We start from the raw sequence: 27,195 nt of genomic DNA, 5'->3' as shown, positions 1-27,195 counted from the left end.
TATTTTTAAATATTTTAAATAAATAAGAAATTACTTTTTAAATATTCTGTTTCGATTCGAGGCTTAATTACACTCAAGAAAGGGCTATCACGCTTACTATTTCATATCTGTCAGCAGCATGTCGGTCTTTTTATCGTAAATTTTTAGTTAATTTTAAAATTTTATTATTTTATACATTTAATTTTTACCCAAAATATTAATACTGTATATTTAAAATAAAATAGTTTAAGAAAAAAAAATATTTTTAATAAGATTAATAATTTTATTTTTAATAAATCATAAAATATATTTAAGAATATAATTTTAAAATTTTATTTTAAAATTATTAAAAATAATTGTTGTCATCCATTAGTTAAATAGATATATATTTTAACTAGACAAATACTACACATAAATAATTTTAAAAATTGTTGTCATCCATTTATTATATATAATTAATATTTTATTTTGATAAATATGAGCGCCAAAATAACCAAAATTTGATTTCTTCTATTCTCCTGTGTTCTTCTTCTTCGTCCGTCCAAATCGGGCCTGTGATCAATCATGGATTATCAATGGAAGTAGTTAATCCATTCTTTGAATTCAAACCTTCTTCACTTCTTCCACACAATCATGAATCAGAAATGCTTCTGAGATCCATCGATGGAGAGGGAGGAGGAGGAGGAGGAGCCTAACCTTCTGCCCCAACCTGTATCCTCATCCACCACAACCGATCTTCACCGTTCCTTCACTTCAACCGCTTCTTCTTCTTCTTCTTCCTTCTCATCGTCTTCCCAGCGGGTTTTACTTCGCCAAGTACAAGCCGCCTTCAAGCGTCACCGTCCTCTAGGTTTGTTCCCTATCTGCATTTCTAAACTTAATTTCCCTATTCATTTATACGACTATTACTTGCTTTAGGAGCATAATATGAATAAAATTCCCCCAATTTCTTTTTTGTTTCATACAATATGGGCGTAATTGGAATGTGGATAAGTGGATTGACCAGTTCTAGAAAAACCCTTTCACTAAATCCATATATTATGCTTAAATCTTATGAATCTATGAATTTCTGTAGGAACAAAGCCAATAACAGTTATAAGGCCTAGGCGTTCAGTGGTTCGGCATAGAGAAGTATCAAAGAGTTCTGTATCAGATGTTGATGTTGGTATGAAGTCCAAGGCAACGGAAACTGATGAACAAGCATCAACTATTGTGGATGAAAATCAAGAAGGTCCATCAGTCACACCACTTTCCTCTACTGGTACAATGACAAATACATATGATAATGGTTTCAGTGTTCACAATGCTAAGGAAGACCTTCATAGATTAGTAGCTGGGAGTAAGAAAAATGATGAACATTCAAATGTAACTTTAGAATCTCAAGATGTCCCACTGGTTGATTGTGTAAGAAAAGTTAAGTTTTCTTTGGGAAACACTTCCAGACCCCATGGTAAGATTTTACTCCATTCTCTCTTCTATGTAGATTATGGACCTTGTTGAAAGATTTATTAGTGTTGAACATCATATTAGGTTCTCAGTAGGCTCTACAAATGTTTTTACTTGGATTCTGCTTTCTTTTAGAGGTTGATGAAAAGATGATCACTGGAATTGACAACTCATTTGTTAATAAGAGTTTGTTTACATTGGAAGAAATTGAATATTTCTCTGGTAATCAACCAGGGGCTGTAACTGCTATCAGCCATAACTTGAAGCACCAGAATCTCACAAACCAGGACAAGGATAGTAAGGTCAATTCTTTGTTGCTTGCAAAAGGTACAACAGAACTTCAGGACGAGCTGTACCAGTTCAGAGATTTACTGCCTGTTGACCTTAGCCACCCTCAGTCATCAATTATTGGGTTATCTAGTGCAACCACAACATTCAATTCAACTTCTGCTCCTTTGCTTAAATCCACAACTGCCCATCCCTGTTCTCAGGTGAATATTGGGCCTAGCGCCGATACAGAATCTAACAAAGAGTGCATAACAACTTCCGAACCCATTTGCCAAGGGAAAAGCAGGATGACTGTGGACCTAATGAATGAAGCCCAATATGTCAACTCCAGAGCAGGTCAGATGGAAGCTAAAGAATATGAAATGGGTAAACAGCAAAAATGCAGAATGTTGAAAAAAAGTGACATTTCAAAAAATCCTTCCCCTGATAACAAACTGAACCGATTACATGAACTTGATGATGGCATACATTCTCAGGATGTATTACCCAAGAGGTCAACTTCTGATTTGTTGATTGAATCTTCAAAATCTGAAAAACAAGATAAGGGTCCAAGTAGTAAAGCAGCAGCTGGATCTCATAAAAAAGGTTATGCTCCTGATTTGGATTTCAAGGTTAATGGAAAGCTTTACCAAAGACTTGGCAAAATTGGGAGTGGTGGAAGCAGTGAAGTCTACAAAGTTATTTCAACTGATTGCACAATCTATGCTCTAAAGAAAATCAAACTCAAGGGTCGTGACTATGCTACTGCTTACGGATTTTGCCAAGAGATTGAGTATCTAAACAAATTGAAGGGAAAGAATAATATCATTCAACTCATTGATTACGAGGTATGCATGTTGTATCAATTACTTGTCTTGGTAAACTGAAACAAAAAAACCATAACATCGCACAATTTATTGGTTACAATGTATACGTGTTGCTGATGTTGCATATACCAATGTCTTGGTCTATTGAAACAAAGAATAACTTCATAGAACCTTTTTATCGTAACCTGTTGGGCAGTGGTTATCATATTTGGAAGCTGAAAACTAAAGCATGCAATCACCAATTTAACATTGATAGAGGCTTCTTAGTTTTGGATTTATCTATTTGTCATTTCAGTTATAATGTATATTATTGTCTGGATTTGGATGATATATATATTGAATAATCAAAGCTTGAATAAATAAGGCGAGAGATGCTTGAAGGTGATCATCAAAACAAATGGCCAAAGTGGTTCCCAAGTGTCCCATAAATGAGCCAAAAAGAAAGCACAAGATTGCTACAGAAAATTATCTAAGACCCATCCCCCAAGTTGAGAGTGTTGTTTTTTCTTACACAATTTATGAATAAACCTTGTATGTGTTTATATTTTGACAGATTTTAGTTATTAAGACTATATTGATGGGCTCATCACAGTCCTTCAAATTAAATTTTGACAAAATAATCCTTTTAGGTGGAGAGTAGTGTAGCAAAATTAATGCTGACTCAAAAATTTGGTATATGTGCAATCAAATGGGACCTCCCATGTTAGAAATTTTGTTACTTTCTTATATCAAGGCCTAACATGACTTGAACTATAATAACTGAAATTATATATCTTCAATATCATTATTTTATAGCATGATCCCCACTTGAATAAAATCTTATGACAATTTAATATAGTTTTAATTTTGAAGTTGTGGCATTCTGGATACATTAAACAATCTGCTGGATAAAAATATTAAAGTTATTTACATTTAGACTTTAAAGTAGCAGAACTGGTAAGAAAGAGAAGTTTCTAAATGACTAAACTAAAATTTGAATTATAAGAATTTGGTACTAGTTATTATACTACACCTGGTAGCTATTGTGCTTTAGAAACTAAACTATTCAAATTGCATCTCAAATGAATCTCCTTCTTAGGTGACAGATAAAGCTTTGTTCCATGAAGTTGTGAGTGGTTCAATGAACAAGGATGGCAGAGTAAAAAAAGACAGTTACATATATATGGTGCTTGAGTATGGAGAAATTGACCTGGCCAAAATGCTTTCCCTGAAATGGAGGGAAATAGATGGCACCAATTCAACAATAGATGAAAATTGGCTTCGGTTCTACTGGCAGGTTGTTTGGAAATGCCATTTTCACATTTACAAGTACCACTTTAAAATGTTTCTTTTATTCAATAGGCTGAATTTGTTTCTCATGATTTATATTTAACTTAATATTATTTTCTTCTCACTTTCGTTTAATTTGTTGCTTCATCTTGTAGTTTTTTTTTTTTTTTTTTTTAGTTTAGAAAGCTAGCATAAACTTCAGTCATGGTTGTGACTCTTTTCATTTGAGCTATCATTAATGTGTTTGCCTCATCTTGTAGTTAGCAATGCAAAACGTGAAAAATGTGAGAATAGATTCCTGTAGAAGTATCCTGACATCTTAGACATGTGAAACTTACTGTTAACTATTTATCATGTTGACTTTTGTGGGCATACTTCTGTTTTTCCTTTCATTTCTTATTTCTGTGACATTCCTTTGAGGAGATTTGTAACCTCCTTCGTTTTCTGCTGTTGAAGCATGGAAAACATCTTACAATGTTTGCATTTATTGGACTGAATTTTCTTTTCTTAAATGTCAAAGTTTGTATTCATTAAATTGATTGTAAATAATACAAACAATGGTGTATACCAAGTATCTGAATGTTGTCCACAATGAATTTGTTTATTGGACCAACTTCTTATAACCAAAATAATTCAAGTTAACCTTTTGCTTTTCTTAAAAGGATCACTTAGTAATTTGGTTCAGATTCATTATTTTAAACTCACACAATTTTCTTTAATATTTTGCTGAATTTCCTTCTGTCTTTATATTATTAGATTATTATTGTGTGAAACATGAACCAAGGAAATCATTCATGGTTGTGATTCATAGACAATACAAGGATAGTTAGCATCATTTTGATATTATTCATAGAGCATATTGTTCAACTTTGCATTAAAAATAATTATGAACGCGAGAACAATCATTTCTTACAGGAAAGGAGGAACTAAAAAGACAGAATGTAAGATAAGATACAAATTCCCCTTTTTCATATCATCTTTATCCTCATTGTATTTTTTTCCCCAAACATGTAACTAGTTTTTCCTGGTCTAATCAATTTATTATCATCCTTAAGGAAATCTGATATATACAATTTTTAACATTGTAGCAAATACTGCAAGCTGTCAACACAATACACGAAGAACGTATTGTACATTCAGACTTAAAGCCAGCTAATTTTCTTCTTGTTAAAGGTTCACTGAAACTAATTGACTTTGGTATTGCTAAAGCTATCATGAGCGATACAACAAACATTCAACGGGATTCACAGGTTTCTTCTTAAATTTGATTCCCTATTTCTTTTGTATCCACACTATGAGTAGAATACAACTTGTTAGTGTCTTTAGTGGCAGCAATTTTGGTATATGAATTATAGTGCAATTTTTTCTTCAATTGGTAATATTGAGATGATTTTTGGCTAAATTATTAAGAAATGTTGATATGGGAGTTTGACAAATGTTGTAATTATTGTGTGATACAGATGGGTACATTAAGTTACATGTCACCAGAAGCATACATGTGCAATGAGACAGATGCAAAAGGAAACATAATAAAGTGTGGGCGTCCATCAGACATCTGGTCACTTGGTTGCATCCTTTACCAAATGGTGTATGGAAGAACCCCATTTTCAGAATCAAAGACATTCTGGGCCAAGTTCAAAGTTATAACAGATCCAAACCACAAAATCAAATATGAATCTGTTTCGAATCCATGGCTTCTCGACATTATGAAGACATGTTTGGCATGGGACAGAAATGACAGGTGGAGAATACCACAGATTCTTAAACATCCTTTTCTAGTCCCTCCTTCACATAACAACAACACAAAATTGCTTCAATCGATCTCAGAATCATGTGGAAATAATCCAAGGGTGGTTAGTCTTTCTTGCCAGCTTCGTGAATTACTTAATGATCCTGTGTTTGTTGTTATGTCTCCGTCGTTGTCTATGTTAAAAGATGAATACCGTTTATTGCTAGGTAAAATGTCTAGTATTTGCATTCAACTTCAAGAGCAAATATAGGCTTAGGGAAATATGGCTCAAGTCTCTTTCACACTTTAATGACCTAATAAATCCTTTTGTTTTCAAGTGTCATTGGTACATGTGGTAAATACATATTGGGTCAGTCTTAACATCCCACCCTTAACAAAAAATAAAAAAATAAAAAACTTTTGTTTTTGTGTTTTGTAATGTTGCAAATTATTGCTGGGTTATTTTCAAAATATCTTTGTATTATGTATGTAGGTTCTTGAAAATAAAGTTAGACACTAGCTAGGGATATACCAATTTGGAAACATTTTCTTAGGTTGGATCTGGGTTTTTACGACAAGTTTATGAATACATATTTAATTAAGTTAAAGTTTTTCTAAGGAGATACATATCGACGTTCTCTCGTCCTAATACATACTCAAACCCAATTTCAGAAAGTGATACCTATTATGTCCTTTTCTTTCTTTTAAATAATTGGTATTTTAGTATTTTATTCGATGATTTGAATAATGTGACAAAGAATTGGGTTTATTTGTAATGTGAAGGAATTATGTGCAATTGTAACCTAAGAATAGGTAAATTATTGGTTTAAGGAAAACCCGAGTTGTTTAATAGCATAGAGCTTCCTCTCAACCGCCCATCAAAGGGAGTTATTCTAAATGATGGGTATTTTGCGGTTAATCTATTTTCTATAACATTTGTTACGACAAATTAGTCGGTCGATGTGCAATTCTTTGGTTGGTAAAGTGATTTGTTATTCAAACTCGATTAGACGCTAACAAGGGGTTAACCCTACATTACACATGCATATTGTGTGCTTGATTATGAAATGAATCTTCAAAAGCCCCCACCATTGTTTCTAATCGGATTAGATAGTCTTATCTTGTTTGTTGATAATGTCATTCACACATGGCTCACATTTGTTTCTTTTTGACCTTTGAATCAATCAATCATTCAATCTTTTATTCTATATTTCTATCCAAACATTATTATTATTATAGCCGTATTATTTACTTTTATTGCCCATTTATGGTCAAGATCTGAGATTCATACCAAATACCTTCAATGTTGATTGATGGGATGATTCTAGTTCATCTGAATCTAACTCGAATTCATATAATCACGACCTTTTATTTATATTTAAAAAGTTTTAATGAAAAAACTTTGATTTCTAATGTAAAACTCTTTTAATGAGTTTTTGATGGTTTCATTTATTTTTACTATAAAAGATAAATTGAAGTAAATCTTGACCAGCAAATTCAGTCATCAAGATCATTATTATTGATGCACGTGGTAGCATGAGAAGACATAATCTGGGCCATACTTCCATATGTTGTAACCAAATTTCTTAAGAAAATTAGCACAAGGGATAATTGAAAATGGGACATGCTTAACATTAATGATCTTTAATTGGTTTTCTATCATATTATTCTTGTTTATAAAACTAAGTACATTAATTGAGTGTGAGATCTTATATTATTAAGAAAGTATTTAGTTTTAATTCAGAAATTTTAATCTGCCCAAGGCTGTTTTTGATTCAAATTATCTCGTTAGTTGTGATTTTTCCCCGGTTTGACCGATAGTTGACCCGGGATAGGATGAAGATATTTGTGTCTCTCGACTTCACATTGATCTTACCTTTATTCTGTCCCGAAAATATAAACATAATTAAATATATAATTTCACTCTACATTAATTTATTCTTCCTATTTTATAAAAAAAATTTAAGTTTATTTTTTTTATAATAATATAAAAATTTAATATATATAACAGTGACCTATAAAGATTCTTCGAAACCGAACAAGACGGGATTGTAATAAAAAAATCACCGAAATAGAATAGAGAGGGAATGATAAACACATTTCTCACCTCATTGTCATCCATAGGCTCAAGTAACAAAAATCGGATGTAAAAGATTAAAGGTTTGAGTTTTATTTTCACTTTGAACATATGATCCCTTTGAACATATGGTCAACTTGATTATGCAATCTTCTTAAATTAAAAATACATATATATATATTGAATTTTGTTTATTTTTTTATTTCAATAATATTAGTTTTGGGATGATTTGATCTAATGCAATATCATTTTATAATTTGAATCAATGCACTTTTCTTATATATATATATATATATATATATATATATATATTTAGATAGTATAAAAATATAAAGTTTTTGTTTATTTGTTCAATTTTAATTAAAAATAATATATAAATAGGATTTCATTGTTTTAAAAATCGTGTTAATTTTCTAAATTAAAAAAAAAAAAAACAAGTTGTTTATTTTAAATCAATTGTAATATTTACAAGTTCAATTGATAAAATTATTAAAAATAAAAGTATTTAAAATATTTTTTTATGTATTTTTTTTTCTTTGTAGAATTGAGGTCTAATTATAAGCCATCCGTGTACCATGGAAAAGCTACAAATTTTGATGTCACTTTTTGTTTTTGTCTATACCAAGTTCCAACCAGTAATAATAACAATACACAAATTAATTAATATATTTATATACAAATATTAAAAAATATATATATATTTGTTCAAAAACATTGTTTTTATCTTGTCACTATTTGTCCCAAAGATTAAACCATAAACAAATGTACTTTCTTCTATCCCATGTGCTCAAACCCTATCATGTCTTCCACTTAGTATTAAGATTTAAAATTCTAGGTTATATATATATATATATATATATATTCATGATTGTAGTTTTTTTATTTAATTATTTTTCTTAGTTTGAGATTTCAAGTTATGCAATGATTGGAGTTGAATATTGTTTAAGATATTCAAAGAATTTAAAATTAGTATATTACTCAAACTTGAACATCTTTATCATAATCAAATTAATAATGTTTTCATTTTGAACCTTAGCAAAAAATAATAATAATGTTTTAAAACAAGGTCATTTGTCCTTATTTACAAAACCATGGATAAATGAAGAAAACAAGTAAACCATTAACAAATGCTTAAGTTTTAAATTTTGTACAAATTTCATATACTGTCAATATATAATAACTAAAATATATAAATGAAATATTCTAAGATAGTTGTGAACAGGTAATGGTTTTTGTCTACCAAACAATACAAGACTAGCAATTACTTTTTAAGTCATTATTTATTATTCTTTAAAGCAAAATTTAATAAACTTTTTAGGTCATTATTTATTATTCTTTAAAACGAAAATCAATAGCAATGATTCATTTACTTTAATCCCAAAAGGTTTTTTTTTTTTTTTTGTTGGGTTTAAAATGTTGTTTTATATTTTTAAATTCGAACCTTGTCAAGTGTAAATTAACATGTTATCATGTCTTTATAATATTCGGATTCAAATGAGTTAAGATTGAGAAATATCATTCGGGCACATGCCGGTTGAAGTGACTCATTGTCAATCGAACTTTTATCGGTTGGCGTAGAACAATACCAATTGTACTATAGCCAATTGGTCTTGCCCATGTTTACAACGCCTACAAAAGCTCTATTGACTGCACTATAACCCGATTGGTCTTGCCTATGTGACTATGTCTACGAAAGCTCTATTGACGGATGTCAAGTGACTTATTTACGAATTTTAATGGTTTTATAGAATATTTGGTTGGTATTTGTAAACACTCTATATTGAAAACAAAAGTAGTCATATATTTGGTTTAATTTGATGAGTTGTAATGAATATATTTTAGTATGGAAAAGTTCAAAATAAATAGTTATGGATGGGGGTGAAGAACATGGCAGCACAGCAGAGAGAACAGGCAGCCATAAATAAAATTGTAAGAATAATAAGGGAGTCAGTCACATGGAAATGGAAAGCTAATTAATTCAAATAACATTTTAAGAAACCTAGCTACTTAGGTTTGACCAATACCACTTTCTCTACATATACCAATTTATTTTATAAATTAACCCAATTCAATATTGGTTAATAACTTGGTTCATTAAATAATACTTTTTTACAAATTTTGTTTGTTTAAATATATGAAGCAAACATTATCTTATATAATCATGATTTTCATTTCTACGTGGATCTAAAATATTTTAAATAAGAATTAAACTTGTAATTTTTATTTTCTTAAATGATTGTATCTTGATATTTGTTATACTATTTTTTTTTATTTAACTTAATCATTACCTTAACATGGTAAGTTATTTATTTATTTTAATATATATTAAATTATTATTTTTATTGGTAAGTTAGTGAATTCTTTTAAATAATAAAATTAGAGAAAAGATTCAATTTGATTAATAATTAATAAACTTGGATTTTATTAATATGTTTTCATTATAATTGGGATGTTCTAACTCATAAGTTTGTTGTTATTTTTATGGGTTAATAATATTTCTATATTACTTTTTTATCTAGAATTTATTCAAATATGTAAAAATTGTGACTAATAAATTATGCTCAAATGAGTAAAATACAATTCTTGTTGAAACTATAATCCATATTTATATATTAACATGTTTATTATTTCAGATAAAAGTGTTAATAATTTAATATTGTTTTAACTTCTTCTTTTTTATTTATTTAAATTATTTTTCGGAGTGTTTAGCACCATCTCAGCTATAAACTCTTCATATAAATTAGTAAAAAAATCGAAAATAAAAGATTTGTTTCAACTTTTAGAACTAGCTCCTTTGATATGATTTATTTCATTTAATTAAAAAAAAGGATTACATCAATTCAAATCGAAACTAAAACATTAAATACTTTAAACTTTATTTTTATAATATTTTAAAATATAAAATATTAAAATTATTTTAATAATTTGTTCAAAATAATCCAAATAAACAACTATGACCTTATGTTTTGCCTAAACTAAAAAAAAAACTCTAAATGTTATAAACATTATTAGTATTTAATTTAGAGTAGGTTTAACTCTTTCTGATAACTAGATCCCATCTATTTTTAATAATTAATATGAAGTTTGGTTCTATAAGACACTGAACTTGAATTTGAAAAAAATAAATTAAGTAGGTATATATATATATATATATATATATATATAATTAAAGTATATTTTAAAATTTTATTTTATCTAAATTAAATACTTAATAAAAAAACAAAGTTATTAATAATTGTTTGTTTTTTTAATCTTGAACTTAATATTTTCAAACAAAATCACTTTTACATAAAATAAAGTTTAAAAAAATATTATATATATATATATATATATATATATATATATATATTCAAGATAATTGTCTACATCTTTACGTACATCTTTTCAAATCAAAATTTAAAAATAATAATATATTCGAGATAATTGTCTACATCTACCATATGTCTCATCTAGTACTCTTTATTTATTTATTCTTTATCTTGATGAATAATTTTATCATTTAAAATTAAATTGTTTTATTTATTTTCTCAGTATAATAACTAGGATAAAAGAGTTTACATATCTTACTTTTTCTCTATTTGAAGTGAAAGAGTCATTAATATCACATTTCATTTGTAAAAAAAATATATAAAATTATGTTAAATTATTATCTCAATTTCTTTTGAGAATTATGTTTTGTTTGGTATAAAAAGTGTAAATTCTTGTCAAAATTAATTTTAATTTGGAATAATAATTCATATAAATGAGCCCATTTAAAAACATATTTTGCATCTAGATTTTGTTCAGAATATGAGTTTTTATTAAAATATTTATGAATAAATATTTAATTAATTAGAGAAATCATTGAATCTCCAATACATATAATATTAGTCGTTCGATATGTATCATTAATAATGCTATAATATTCATAATATTATTATTATAACGCTTTTTGAGATTCGTTTTGAATAGTCAATGGGATCGCCAGGAAAATTGGCCGTTATTCTTAATAGCATATGAGCTAAAAAATTATCACATTTTTTCGTCTAATTCAAACGAAAACCCATATCCAAACCCAAAAAATTGTTTATGCAAATATATATAAAAAATAAATAAATAAATGTATTTAAAAATGGACACTATTGTAACCAATTAGTTCAATAATATGTTTTGTATACTGTATATAGGTGGACATCCAGTTGTCCAAGACATATAGAATATTGAATTGAACATCATTGGGATAGTGAAAGTAATTTCCTTGACTAAGCCATTGGCATGCTCAAATCGGATAGGAGAAATTATTTCTCCAAATAACAATAAATACACTTTTAAATAAGCATATCTACTTGTCACTTTCAAAACTAACCAAAATCTCCAACTAATTTGAGATATTACCTCTTCAATGACACTTTTAATTATCTTAACTTTATTGCATGTGTTCTTGTCGGCAAGAGACCTATAGTCTTTGTGATATGCAATTAGTAAATATGGTTGTGGTGTGCTCGCCCCCTAAGCGACAATTTTGGTTAACGAAGATTCAAAATTTGTTGTTGCACATCTTTTTTCTGGTGGTCCTAAATGGTAGGACCAATCATGGTAGTGTGTAGAAGAGGATTAGCTCTAGTTTTGGACATGATTTAAGAAAAAATAGTCTATTATGTTATCTTCAACTAGAATTCAGTGAAAATCATGTTTAATATTTGAAAGAGATTTGCAGATAATGAGACGAGACGATCTCCCACTATGGGGCTGTGTTACCAAGCCCGAGTCCCAATCTTGAGGGTTGGGTATTGTTGGGACACTATACAAATTTTTATTCTTTAGTTCTTTCTAATCATTTTAAAAACAATATAAAAATATATAATATTTTAATAAAATTAACAAAATTAGCTTAACTTAGTTGATTAATTATTTTCTTTTAAAAATTGAATGGTATAAGTGAAAAAAATTCGTTTACATGATCTTATGAATGAATCTAAACTAATTCATATGTTGCATCATTCTCAGCCGACTCTCAACGTTATCATAACTGTGTGACTTCGTGATTTGAGGTTAAATCCTTAAGGATAATTATTTCAAAACTGTTTATAGCTTTGTTTCTTTCTTTAGGTTTAGGTGCATTTTCAAATGAGTTTTTTTATAAGCATCAAACTTTTAATTAATATGAAAATTTTATTCTTGTTGACAGAAATACACCCAACCTAACTTGGAATGTGCAAACCATATATATACTGTATAAATTGAAAAGCAAAACAAAAGCCCCTTAAACTTTTGTTGAAAGTACAAATAGGTCCTTAAGATTTAAAGAGTACGAATAATCCAAGTCTTACAATTTATGGATCAGGGTTAAAGCACAGCGACGGATCAGAAATTAGAGTTTGGGTGTGTGAAAAAATTTGTATTTGCTAAAAAAAATAAGAAAAAATTATAAATAAAAAGACCAGATAAATGCGAATATACTTATTTATTTTTTTTTAAATTACTGGAGTAAGTAATGAATTAAATTAAAAAAGAAAAAAAATAGGAAATTAAGAAGTTAGGTAACATTTTTACCTTAGAGAAAAAAAGACTTAAGCTTAAGTGCACTTTAGCGCCTCTTTTTTTTTTTTTTTTGAATTTTCACCGTCATATTGTAAAAATTTGTTTAAAATAAATTATTAGTTGTGATAATTATAATTAATATATATATATTCTTTTTGTAAGGCGTGGGATGAAATAGTAACAAATCACTTTTACAATCAAGAATTAAATTAAATGAAATATGTGACGTGCTCCTTTATGACTAAAGCATGTCCTTTATTGATGATTTAAAATCAAATTTGATATGTTACCACTATTTTTCTTCAAATGATTGGAGGCATTTAGAATATGATTTTAGCTGATTCTGTCATTTAGTTATAAAATAAAAATTAATTAGTTAACTTATGCTTTTTATGTTTATATTAAGTTTACAAGTTACCGACCCGTTTTGAATTATGAAATGCGCAATATATCTAATGTCGATATGAGAAAATTTTAAACAACCGCCGATTATCTATTCAATTGGTTTTATTCGATAACAAAGTTTAACATTAAAAAACGGTCGTATAAATTACCACACTTATTTTAATCTCTTGTAAAATTCAAAATAGAATCACTTTATAAAGTAAAAAGTGAATGAAATCTCTCCCTAGTGATTGCATTCTAAGATAACATAAAGTAATCCACTTTTCCGGATTAAGAGCTGGTAAAATGATCTACTTTGACTACTTAATTAGTATGTTTAGTTGCATAAGCTAAGCTACCCTTTTATAATACTTTTTTTAGAAAAAAATAACCACATTAAAACAATTCTTATACAATACACTTAGAATTAAAATATGAAACTCATTGTTCCAATAATAACACAGAAATAATTTTTACACAAATCATTTCCATTAAACTCTTAATAATCAACCCATCATGTTAATTTATTTGATTTAGATTCTCACTAAAGTATACTTTAATTATTTATATATATATTTAAAACGATCCATTTAATAAATAAAAAATTCGTTTAAGTATAACAAAAAAGTATGACATAAAAAAATAAAAAACATAAATACAATTAATTGGTTCAAAAGTCTTCGAGAAGAACAATAAAGCATTCATACGAATTCACATATTTTCGTATCTAATCTCCGACATGATCGTAATAGTGACATTGTAAATAATTCTTAACGGGCTATATTAGTTATCAAACATTCTTCGTTTTTTTTATTAAGGAAAACTAACATTACACCCCTAAAACCATGACCCTCCGTCTCTAGTGAGAATTGAATCTGTGAACTTTTTAGTCTCTTATATCGACCATTTCCACCGAGCCACTTTGGTGAAGGTAAATATTCTCCGATCCAACCAATAGTCCACTAGAAAAATATAGAAACAGATATTCATCTTATAATTCTCGTTCTTTTATATATAAGATTAAAGATCACGGGTTTAGTTTTCACTAAAAACGCTTATATGGTAATTTTCTCATTTAAAAAAAAAACTAAAAAAAACCTACTTTAAAAAGACTATAAATCTAACATCATACTAATCCAAATATAAAAAAAAACATATCAAATTGAATTTATAGCACACATTTTTATCACCTACAACAAAAATCAAGTTCATTAAAAAATTAAACTTGACTGGAAAGAAAAAAAATATTTTAAAATAAAAAATTGATTAAATTGTTTGAAATAATAAGACAATATTATAGACTGAAGAAAATACATGCCCTTCCAAGAAGAATAATAAGATAGAAATGGAAATGATCTTGACCGATAACTCCCACGTGTCATAATTTAAAGTGATGATAAGATTTGAATACCGTGAGCATTAGCGCAGAGGATAAAGTCTCAGAAGAGAGAGGCAAGAACAAACCGCCTCATATTTAAATCTGACGCTGAGCAGTAAAGAAAGAGAAGAGAAAACATTTTGTTTCATTCTCACGCGTTGCCAACTCATACCGCCGGCGTCAACTCTCGCCGGAATTCTTTCCCCTCCGGCGAGATTACCGATGCCGTGTCCCTTCTCTTCCATTACTTCTCTATACTTGTCAATGGAGAACAGGTTCATTCATTTCCTAATACATGCGCAAGTATCATTTCTCTTTTGAGTTCTTCTCTCTTTTTTAAACTATCAATCTCTTCAAAGCATGAATGTTTTGAGAATCGTTGAAAAATTCTTATGAATTATGATATGATTGTTAGTTAGCCTTTGATTATGCATCCATTTTGCTGCGTTTCAACCGTAAACCAGCAGAATTCCGTGAATATGATGGATTCTCCGTTGACTACGTTATCTAGCGGCGGAACTGGCTCCAGATCTAATTCTATAAGAAATGATAGTAATAATAATAATCTAGTTCTTGGTGGTGAATATAATCGGACTAGTCAGAGGATGGTGGTGGTGCCGTCTTCAACTTCCACCGCGGAGCAACAGCTCAGCTTGTGGCCGTCGGGGAAACGAGAAGTGATGCAGTTGGTTTCAGGCGATCAGCGGGAGCTGAAGATCAACGATATAGTTGGGAATGGGATTTCTGGTATTGTACATAAGTGGGTGAACTATGGCAAAGGTTGGCGTCCGAGATGGTTTGTGTTGCAAGATGGTGTTCTATCGTATTATAAGATCCATGGACCTGATAAGATTGTGGTCAGTTCAGAGACGGAAAAGGGATCGAAAATCATTGGAGAAGAGTCGCTGCGAATCATCTCCCGTCATAAGAATGGAGGTTCTCAGCTTCGACGAAATCCAATTGGTGAAATTCATCTTAAGGTAAGGAATAAGGAGGATATTTCTCTATCTAACTTCTATATAATATCTAACTTCAAATTTCCTCTAATCTGCTTGTTCAATTAGGTTTTTCTTTATTTCTTCTGTGTTTGTCTGGAGAAGCCATAATCAGTTTCTATATCCGCATATGAGCATCTCAATTACAATTTATGTCTAATCCCAATAGATTTCCGATGAACTATATGACTAAAGTATCTGATCTGTCAAGAATTTAACGTATGAAGTAAGGTTGACGAATTAATGGAACTCTAAATGACTAATTTTTTTGACATTTCATTCTTTACCATCTTATTTCAACCATAGGTTCAGCCAATAGGTTAGGTTGGCTTTTCTAAGTCACTAGTTCAGCCATAAATTAGTCTCTGGTATTATTAATCAACCTTTTCCTTTTAGTTTCCCAATGTTTGGCAGCTTATGCTACAGTAGATATGTTCTGCACTAGAGGACAAGATTCTTTCACCACTTTGCCAACACAACCTTATCAAAATTTTGACCGATGTATACAGAGTTGCTATGTGCACAACCTTACAGAGCTTGACTTGTATGTTTCATGAGTCTTTATGATGAACTAGGATGCGTTCTGATTTCATGTGCTTAGAATAGTCATTTAGTGTCACTTCAGAAGAATGAAAGTCATTTAAGGATAAACCCAAGAGAAGTGTGGACCTTTGGAGCTATGTGCCTATTTAGAATATTTTAACTCATTGAACTAGAAATATGAATATATAGGGAGAAAATTCAAATCACCTCCTACTAAGAAAATATGCACCTCCAAAAGGAGTTCTCTCCTTGTCATGTTCTATGGCTTCCTTCTATGTGGAGGTAGGCATTCAGAATAGGTGATCAATTGATGATCATCATCCTTGAAGTGAAGTTTTGGCTCAAATGATTGCTCCTGTAGTAACATCCTTTTCCAGACAACAATATAATTATGATGCTATTAAGGAGAATGGAGAGAAGTCATTTTCTGATGACGATTCATGACAATTCTAGAGTAATAAATGACCTCTTTTCTCACTTTGAATCAGCAAATCAGTAACTGACCAAGATTCGGATTATTCACGAGGTCTTTCTACATGTTTATTGAAGTTTAGTTTTCTTGTTGCAGGTCTCCTCAATTCGTGAAAGTAGAGCAGATGAAAAGAGATTCTCAATTTTCACTGGCACCAAAAGGCTTCATTTGAGAGCTGAAACACGTGAAGATCGGGTGGCATGGATAGATGCATTGCATGCGGTAAAGGATATGTTCCCCAGGATGTCCAACAGTGAATTAATGGCTTCTATGGACAATATCTTTGTATCAACAGAAACGCTTCGACAACGCTTGTTAGATGAAGGAGTGAATGAGGCAGCTATCCTCGATAGTGAGCAGATCATGAAAACAGAGTTCACTCATTTACAAAACCAGCTTATGATTATCAAACAGAAGCACTTGCTCCTTATTGACACACTGCGGCAATTAGAGGTACAAGAAATATAGAAATTCAATGGGAAAGGTGTTATCTCCACACTCTTTGGTATTTGATTGTTAGGTGAGAGACGTTATTTTTGACACCTTGTAAAATGCATAATCTATAGCAGGTTCCTAAAGGTATCAAATGGGAAAACCTTGTAAAGTCTATTCTTAATCTATTATATTAAGGGAGAGCATTGATGTGATAAACAGTAGAGATTAGATCTTGATCAGTGTCTGAGATGAAGTGAGGAGGTAGTCTATCAAACATGACACGTGGCACAAGAGGGAAACTTCAATAGAAGCCTCTAAAGAATAAGTGTAGCACAATTTAGATAATGAAGTACAATAATGGTAACTTTGTTGTTTGAGAAAACAATATCGGTCATTTATACTACTAACCAAAACATATGAGTAGCCTACTAAAATAATGTACATATATCAACTGTTGATTGAAACTAGTAATTGAAGTTACAACTCTTGAGATTCTCATCCCCAACTCTCTCTTCTCATCTAAACTCTCAAACCCTAACCCTACTTTTCTAGATCGCCACAACTGGCTTTGCTCTAGTCCTCTTACCCCGTTGGAACACTGAAATTCTACCATCACTTCCCGCAAGACGCAGTGGACTCTGGTACAACCCTTAGGAGAACCACACTTCAAAAGTTAATTGAAAGATTGGAGAGCCTAAGAGTTATTAAACCCCACACTAGAATCACATACTTCCATTGTGGAATCCAAGCCCATTCCTGACCAATTGAGTAACAGTTCCTAAAGGCATTAAAAAGTATAACCTTGTAATTCCACTCTTATTCCATTATTATAGTAAGGGAGAACATCATTTGGTGTCTTCTTTTTTTAAATAACTTATCTTCCTTCTGTGGTAAGTCTGCAATTATCATGGAATGTTGATTCACATTCCTTCTGCTACAGCAGGACTATCAAAGAGTAGAACCTATTTTTTATTTGAAGAGATACAATCATTAGAATTGCATACACATTATTGTTTATACCATATACTAGTAATAATAGACATGAACATTAGAATTGCAATGCCACAAAATTTGATCTTCTAAAATGGAGAATCAAAGATTCCAAACATGTAAATATCTGTACTACAAGAACTTCGGTTGGCATGACAAAAGCTTAACAATAAATGTTCCTCTTAATGGTTCAGAAAACTCACTAAATTATGGTAAAAATTGTAATCAACTAGAAAGGTGGTTATCTGGACTGAATATCCAGGTGAGTTAGTGACAAGCAGTAGGTTGAAGGTACTACAGTTTAATAAAAGTTAACAAAAGTTCTTAGTACAAAAGATTATTTGAAGACCAATCTCATCAACTTCTGAGCAAGCATTTACATCTAGTTCCTTACCTAAATGGTTAAGAAGGCTTTGGCAATTTAAATTGCTAACAAGAATTTAATGTTGATTATTGGAAGGCTCGTTTAGCTTCCAAGAACTCATGTCTGTAAGGTGAGGGTTCGAGTCTTCATACTCGGACCATTTACAAAAATGAGAAGAATTTAATGTTGATTTATGATATTTGTATCAACACTATCATTTCTTCTACTAGAACCAGCATAAGAAATACAGAAAATAATGGAAGGTTCCACAATTCTTAATGTTCTGCATCTTATTCTCAAGAGTGAACATATGATTTACATGTGTTTTCGTGGTTTCGTGTCTCAAAATGTATACAAAGTACTTGGAAAGTAAGTTACAAGGAAATCCATTGACTCCACACGAAACCAAGGACTGTGGTTGAAAAGTGTGTTTTAATCTACAATAGAATGTTGTTAGCATTTTCTGTTTGATGTTGCTCCAAGATTTGTTCTTTCTTTTAACATCTAAATTGGTGTTTGCTTTCCTGCACCATTCTTTACCTTATTTACGTGCACAAGTTGGTGTTTGAGTGTATGTTATATTAAAGTTACAACTTGGCTATCAACCATAATAACACAGCAGGGGAGAAACAATTGTTAGTCATGATAGCATTCCAGCTAACTTCTTGATGATTCAGAAGAAATTCTCTTGCAAGGCTCTTGTGTTGCTTGTTCACATATTTGTTGGCGTTAAACCTTACCTTTTAAATCCTGAAATATATCAAGGCACGATAACTGTGATGGGGAAAATACCATTTCAAATTGAAATTCAAAATGATTTTTGCTTTGAGAATCTTATACATATGCTACTGTGGAAATCTGAATAACAAGAAAATGACCAGCAGAGGCATGAAGTGATAGACAAGAAAATGGTAAACGGCATTAAGCCATTCTGAAGCCAATGGAAAAAAACAAAACTATTCCAGGTTATTGATTATGCTTAAACTAAATAGGTGAACAATCATGGAGTCAAATTATTACAAGTATTTTCTGCACATTTCACTTCTACACATTTCTATATTAGTTAAAATTGTATAGATATCCAACTGAACTATAATTAAGTGGCTAACTGTTGGCAAGAGGGGCAGTAGATATGTTTCTGCTTCGGTAGCTTTCTTGACAGAGAGGATATTCATATATAATGGGATTTTGGCTTTTCTTTCACACACTTGGTGATTACGCTCCTGCATTATGTTGTAGATTATTACCATATTTTGAACATCCAAGTGAAAATGGTACTCTGACAAGTTGTTCAGTTTGTTCAAACATCTGAAGTTGCATAACTTAGACTTAGAGAGGGTTCTGCTTGCTAGATAATAACCTTTTTTCAAGCCTGTTTTACAAATGTATCTTAAGAACTTATAAAGCTTCAAATAGCTATCAAAAGGCAGATTAGAATCATGTTTTGGTGATGTTTGATTGTACATATTATCATACATTGTGGTCTCCCAAAAAAGACTATCCTCTCCTTGCCAACAAGACCACTAGGTAGTTCACAAATGGTGATTACTAGTTGTTGGGATTAGTATCTGCAATATTAGCTATGACTTGTGTTTTCTTGGTCCATCATGGTAAATGATGTCTGTGTTGGTAAATAATAGTTACTGAAAGTATCTAAATGTCATTTGTGGTTTTTGCTGAGGAAGTAATGTAGACTGTTTCTGTAGACAGAAAAGGTTGACCTAGAGAATACGGTGGTGGATGAAAGCCAGAGAAACTTGAAAGAGTCCGAGTCTTCATCCAGGTTAAGGCAAGAAAAATCGAGTGGTATGACATTACAACCGTTATCTGTTCTCACAAAATGGTTATGCTGTTACCAAATTGGTTAATTCTTATATTTGCTTGCTATTGTTCAACATGTCTTTTCTTATAACTTATGGAATCTCATAAAATTGTTTCAAGATGTTCTTTGCCTGCAGGCTTCTTTATTTATAACTATAATCAAACGCTGGATTGGTCAGTTTGTTATTGATTATATTTGTTTTTATAATATGGAAGATCAATACCTTTTTTTTAAGAAGGTCGGTTTTTAAATATTAGAAAAAGAAAGAACGCAAGATGCGTTCATTGGTTACAAAAGCAAGAAAGCAAGAATAGGAAAAAGAACAACAGAAATGTTAGATTCTTATCAAATAGAAATGGTCCCATTCTGTTCAAACCCCCCTTTTCAATCCCTTGCATATGACTCTTGATATTATTGGTAAAAGTAGCTTCTAGAGTTCTGTTTCATTGGATTACTGGCCAAAAATTACAATTCTCATTCAAAAAAATTTCACCTGAACAATCTCTGACAATTGTTAGGTCAATTTGACAAGAATTGACGTATTTCCATATGCGGTGTGCACATGTGAAGATTATACATATTTTCCAATGTGACAATTAGGTTTGTTTGTTGTAGCTTTAAATGGTGTAAAACTTGTTGAAGGAAGTAACAGGACAAATGCATTGCCTGAATTGTATTATTATTTTCTATTGTTAATCATGATAAATCATTCAAAAAATAAAATTTGTATATGTTTTTAGGTACTCCTTTCATGCTATAGTTGTGTTCAATGAGCATTTTTGTCCTTTGACAGAAGGAAGCGGAAGTGAATCTGAAGATGACAATGAAAGAGTTGATGCCGCAGAGGAGGAAACAGAAGATGAGGATAATGCTTTCTTTGATACTAAAGATTTTCTCTCATCATGTTCTTTTAAAAGTAGTGGTTCCGATTTTTCTGAAGAAGGCCTTCATAATCTTGAATCTGAAGATGATCTTGACCCTTTCATTAGATCTGTGGGAAAGAACTTCTCCCATGTCAAGCGCCGCAGCAAATTGCCTGAGCCGAAAGAAAAAGAAAAGGGAATAAGCCTCTGGTCAATGATCAAAGATAACATCGGAAAGGACCTCACAAAAGTCTGCCTTCCTGTCTACTTTAATGAGCCCCTGTCATCACTTCAAAAATGTTTTGAAGATTTGGAATATTCTTACCTCATTGACCGTGCCAATGAATGGGGTAAAAGGGTGAGTTTTCTGGCCAGTACTTCTTCCTTTCCTAACCTGGTTCATTGCTTTTGTTGTGTGATTATAACGATCTTGTGTATGAAATGCCTTGCATGCATATGTGAATAATGCTGTTTGTGCTACAGATCCCAATAAAATCTTCAAAAGCAATATTGTTACCCAGCACTAAATCATTCCCTCCACTCATTGCTTTTCAGAATCTCTTTAATATATTCCTCGTGGTAGATCAAATCCAAATGTTGATATATTGGCTATATGATGCTATATATATCCTTTGGATCCGGAGACTAACATATTTTTTTTATACATTCTCTTCTATTTAATTGATTTATGACTTTCTTCCATTAGTTAAAATAATGAGGTTTGTGTGTATTCTAAAGACTTTATGACGAACATTTTTATAACAAATGTTCAGTGTAGTCTTAAGTCATTGTGAGGAGCAACCTTACATATATGGTGCACATATATGAGAGTTATGCTCCTTCTGTTGAGCTTTGTTAACCACATAAGGTTTGGCATGGATGGACTAAAATAACATCACATGAAAGGTACTGTAATATATGTTAACAACTTGAGCAGTCTGTAACTGGTTGGTTGATCTTTTGTATGATACATGAAGCAGTTGTTATGAATCCAGCTATTTAGTATCTGGGTTCTGATGGAATCATTCAGTTCACAAGTACCAAAAAAAACTTCTCATAAGGACTTTTTTTTTTTAATTAGATCTGGTATTTGACCCATAGTTCCTTTGATGAATGCAGTCTTGTTGCACCACAATAAGTTTCACGTCAGATGATTCCACCAAACTAGCTGTTAAAAGTTAGAAATTAACCTAAAAAGCTGTTGCAATCATTTCAATTGTTAATCATGGCCAAGATGAAATGGTGGTTTAGATGAAAGTGGTTTCTCTGCACCTGCTTCATATTTAATGGAATCAGACTTTATTGAGCATAAGTCATTAGAGTTCGTTTTCCTTTAAAATGAAATTGGTTGCTCTACACCTGCTTCGTATTTGATAGAACAAGACTTGATTAAGCATAAGTCACTATGAGTTGTTCTCCATCAAATGTGTTTAATTTCTCTATATAAATATATTGTAGTTGTTCAACCTGGTGGTGAATAAATGGTTGATTTGAAATTTTATTGTTTTTATTTTCTTAGTAGAGTTGTTTAAGTATTCGTCAATAAGTTTGAGGACCATGTGCTTTTTTGTTCTGAAGATGAATCTAAATAGGGGGAATAAATACAGATTTGTTAATAGCATAAGGAACGATTGGGATGTTAGAAAATGATAACAAAAGATATTGATTGAAAAACTTGATCAGTGATAGGATTCAAGCATAAGTGATCCGTAGGAATGATGTGTGTATGTGTTTGGCAAACTAACAAAATTCACAATGAAAAGATTGAATATCCTTGTCAGTAAGGTCAAAAAATTAGTTTTGCAAGAACCAAAAATTTGGGTGACCCAGACAAAAATGCCATAACATGATTTGGCATTTTTGTGGAGTCTGGAAAGGAGAACATGCTGATTGGATCATTGGATGCATCCCTACGGCGAGGTAGAGTCCCTTGATGAAGTAGAGCTCCGAGTACAATTTATTACACCAATCGTCGTCCCCGAATGTGCGCTCTGAAATTACCAGAATTAGGAAAAAATCTAGAACACACTTCAGACCACGAGTCAACAATTCTATACATAACAAGTTACAACTCATATTAGGAAACCTGGAAGACAGGTGAAGGAGCTTGCTCGAGGCGATGTGCACAAAGCCACGACCCAATTTTGGAGACAGACTCGTCAACAACTTGAATGGAATTCTCTTGGCAAGGTACGTAGTTATGTAGTAGAGGGATATTATCGGCCATGTGATAAGAGGTCCCAAAATCAATGAGACAATTGTGTCCTCTGTCAAATGTGAAGGACTACAAGAGATTACTTTGTAATGCGAGAACCCTGTTTTGAGGGAGTTTGTTATTCTGGCACACACAAAAAAAGAGTTCCCGACCCGAGTGTGATTGACCCTATGTAAGAGGTGGCCAACTGAGAGAGAGAGAGAGAACTAAGAAAAGCTTAGGAGATTCTTCTTGTGTGAAGACTGATACCACTTGGGTTGCGGAGACAAGTCGAATGGAACCTTGATTGAGTGGGAGGAAGACCAGCAAGAAGGTGAATTGATGACAATTTTTTAGGATGATGGCAGTGGAGTCTTGAAGGCTTCTTGTTGAAGATTCGGGAGGTTGTTGTTGAAGACGGTCTCACTGAGAAAGGTTGTTGCTTGAACCAATGAGGATGACTGGAATTTTCGGCAGAGGGGGTCGTATGTTTGACAATGGGAGAATCATTGAGAATTGCAAAAAGATGACACTTTTTGAGGGGTGACGGGAGTGCAGCTGAGGGTCGAAACTAACAGATACAGAGGTGTGAATAGCAATTAAGGAAGGATTGGGATGTTAGAAGATGAAAACAAAATGACAAAGATATAATTGAGAAGCATGATCAATAACTGGAATTGATGGAACATTCTCCTTTGCATTTTTCAATTTGTATGTTTTGAGTTTATGTACTCTTCTAAACGATATTTGAGTTATAGGTTAATGAGTTTACTTCCATTTCAAATTGCCTCTTCAGTATTATTTCCATTTTATTAATCTTTGTTACTTCAATATAATATTTTTTTCAGGGGAACAATCTTATGAGGATTCTTAATGTAGCTGCATTTGCAGTATCTGGATATGCTTCTACTGAGGAAAGACACTGCAAACCATTTAATCCATTACTTGGAGAGACATACGAGGCGAACTACCCAGATAAAGGACTAAGGTTTTTTTCTGAGAAGGTATAATATGCAAAGTGCAGTACTTGGTCTGTGCGTATTTTCATTCAATGCATCTTTCAGAAAAAGGTTTTTCGTTTATAGTTGACCTCCTCACTTCCTTTGGACTACATGAAACAGTTGATTTGTAAATGTTCAACCTTTTGTTCAAACAAAATCTTATAAATTTACAAAATACTGACGTATCCATGGACTTACCCTTTTCAATGATATGTGTATTTGTTTGCATACACACTTTCCCCCAAAATCTTCCCCCCTTGGTATTTGAAAAAAACAGTTCGTTTTTTTTGTACTTTATTGTGACAATATTTAAATGAATTGAATAAGATGCCTATCTGTTGGTTTATCATGTCAGGTCAGTCATCATCCAATGGTTGTTGCATGCCATTGTGAGGGTACTGGATGGAAGTTTTGGGGTGATAGTGACTTGAAAAGCAAATTTTGGGGTCGCTCAATTCAACTTGACCCTGTTGGTATTTTGACCTTGGAATTTGATGATGGAGAAAATTTTCGATGGAGTAAGGTAAAAGAGAAGCAAGTTTTGTCTAATTCCCCGTATTATTGGGTTTTGTTATATCCAGTTTAATACAGGATTCTGTTTCCAGGTGACCACATCGATCTACAACCTTATATTGGGCAAGTTGTACTGTGATCACTATGGCACAATGCGTATACAGGGAAATGGAAACTATTCTTGCAAGCTTAAATTCAAGGAACAGTCAATCATAGACAGAAATCCTCACCAGGTGCTTATGCTTCCTATGTCATCCTTATATGTATGCTAAGTGTGGTTCTGGTTTACATAATTTGGTTCTGTAAGTTAAGGAAGTTCCAACTGGTTCAGCATGATATTGAATTCCTCGTCATCAATTGATTTTAAGATGGATGGATACTAAATATTGTAGAGTAAATCAAATGGACTTGAAGTTAATGATTATAAATTACTTGAAAATTTTAAAAAGGTGGAATACAGACCCTATTGTTTTTTGCCTTCCATATAATGGGTTTAGAACTAGAAAATGTCTTGGACTTTTCTTGTAGATATGTATGAACAAACATACTGTTAATTTTTCAGGTGCATGGAGTTGTTCAGGATAAAAATGGAAAAACAGTGGCAAATCTATTTGGAAAGTGGGATGAGAGCATGTATTACATAATTGGGGATTGCTCTGTCAAAGGGAAAGGCCTAGAATCTTTGTCAGAAGCCCGTCTGCTATGGAAACGGAGCCAGCCTCCCAAATTCCCTACGAGATATAATTTCACTCGCTTTGCCATGACCTTAAATGAACTAACTCCAGGCCTCAAGGTGATTCAATACTTAAAAAACAACCAACTTGTTTAGTTGTGTCTGTGATCTGCTCGAGCTCAAAAAACTGTTAGTTAGTGAATGGTCTTTATATCAGCGTTTAAATTACACAGGAGAAGCTGCCACCAACTGATTCGAGGCTGAGACCAGATCAGAGGTGCTTGGAAAATGGGGAATATGATATGGCTTACTCAGAGAAGTTGAGACTGGAGCAGAGGCAGCGACAGGTAATATTTTATCATATTTCCTTTGTGAAATAGAGTTTCGAACATGGTTGATTAATTAGTGCCTTGTTTGATCTGGGTTATTTGAGATTAACCCAACCAAAATATCCTTCTACATTATTTAGAATTGGCAAACCGGTTATGAAAGAAGATTTATCCAAGTCTTTCCAGTTTTCCTATTGAATTGTAGAAACTCACCTAATTTAACGATTGAGAATGCTATATGAATAGGCTCGGAAGATGCAGGAAAGTGGATGGAAGCCAGGGTGGTTCAGTAAGGAGAAAGGTTGCGATACTTATCGATACGTTGGTGGCTATTGGGAGGCTAGGCAAAAGAGGGCTTGGGATTCATGTCCTGATATCTTTGGCCAAATCTCTGCAGACCATAATAATAATAATAATACATCAAACTGAATTATACAATTGAATAACTCATCCCAAATTCCTTTGGGAAAATATTATGGCAGTTTTCGATCAAGGATGATGATGACGACGATGATGAAGAACACAATGCCGGGGCTAGTTCCAACTTCTCACCAAGAAAACAAAAGGTTAGAAGTAAAAACCAGCTCGCTCGCAGTTATAGATGTTTGGTTTGAATCGTTATATTAATCGGTAGTGGTTGTATTATTCCTATTTTTTTTATCGAGAAATTATTATTATTATTACAATCAAAATCTTGTGCTTTTATTCTACTTTGTTGTTATTTTAGGATGTTGGTAGTGAATAAAGATTGAAGAAAGGCACCAATCAATCTTGACTGTTTGAGTGGTTCATTATTTTTCTTCTTTATGTTTGGTTTGTCTATAATTAGTATTTTGCATTTTCCCCATAAAAAAATATCCTTTATCTTGCCATTATCTTTGTTTATTAAGGGAAAAGACGTATAAAAATGAATCCCATATTTATTTCATCACTAATTAGTGTTTTTTCTCTTTATATATATATTTTTAATCAATATAGAAGATATGGCAATTTAAAACCGTCCCAAATAAATTGAATTGAATTTTTCTGAGTTTAACGGGTTGATTAATACATATTTTTCAAATATACCATTAATACTTTTTAAGAAAAAATATAGGTAAATCAATAACAGCTTCAAATCTAATA

General features: G+C 31.6%; 2 protein-coding genes across 3 annotated transcripts; both read left to right on the top strand.

Annotated features, from left to right (window-relative positions):
• Positions 1–561: 561 nt before the first annotated feature.
• LOC124909909 (serine/threonine-protein kinase MPS1-like) lies at positions 562–5,808 on the top strand. The gene is made up of 6 exons (XM_047450537.1): positions 562–829; positions 1,055–1,429; positions 1,660–2,540; positions 3,598–3,795; positions 4,877–5,038; positions 5,249–5,808. Exons 1-6 carry the CDS (start codon positions 643–645, stop codon positions 5,786–5,788), a joined length of 2,343 nt encoding a protein of 780 aa, XP_047306493.1. The 5' UTR covers positions 562–642; the 3' UTR covers positions 5,789–5,808.
• A 9,194-nt stretch (positions 5,809–15,002) lies between these two features.
• LOC124944678 (oxysterol-binding protein-related protein 1C-like) lies at positions 15,003–26,877 on the top strand. 2 transcript variants are annotated; one of them, XM_047485001.1, is made up of 10 exons: positions 15,003–15,856; positions 16,983–17,339; positions 20,382–20,481; positions 21,294–21,718; positions 24,403–24,558; positions 24,911–25,078; positions 25,161–25,301; positions 25,631–25,861; positions 25,975–26,088; positions 26,317–26,877. In XM_047485001.1, the coding sequence occupies exons 1-10, from the start codon at positions 15,305–15,307 to the stop codon at positions 26,497–26,499; spliced, it is 2,427 nt and encodes an 808-aa protein (XP_047340957.1). In that variant the 5' UTR covers positions 15,003–15,304; the 3' UTR covers positions 26,500–26,877. The 2 variants fall into 2 exon arrangements, with proteins under 2 accessions (XP_047340957.1, XP_047340956.1); XM_047485000.1 differs by having other exon boundaries at positions 15,004–15,856; positions 21,291–21,718.
• The last annotated feature ends 318 nt before the right edge of the window (positions 26,878–27,195 follow it).

This window comes from Impatiens glandulifera, chromosome 7, assembly GCF_907164915.1.
Source record: "Impatiens glandulifera chromosome 7, dImpGla2.1, whole genome shotgun sequence".
Lineage (NCBI taxonomy): Eukaryota > Viridiplantae > Streptophyta > Magnoliopsida > Ericales > Balsaminaceae > Impatiens > Impatiens glandulifera.
Note: the sequence above shows the minus strand (reverse complement) of the source record. Positions and strands in the feature narration are given on the sequence as shown.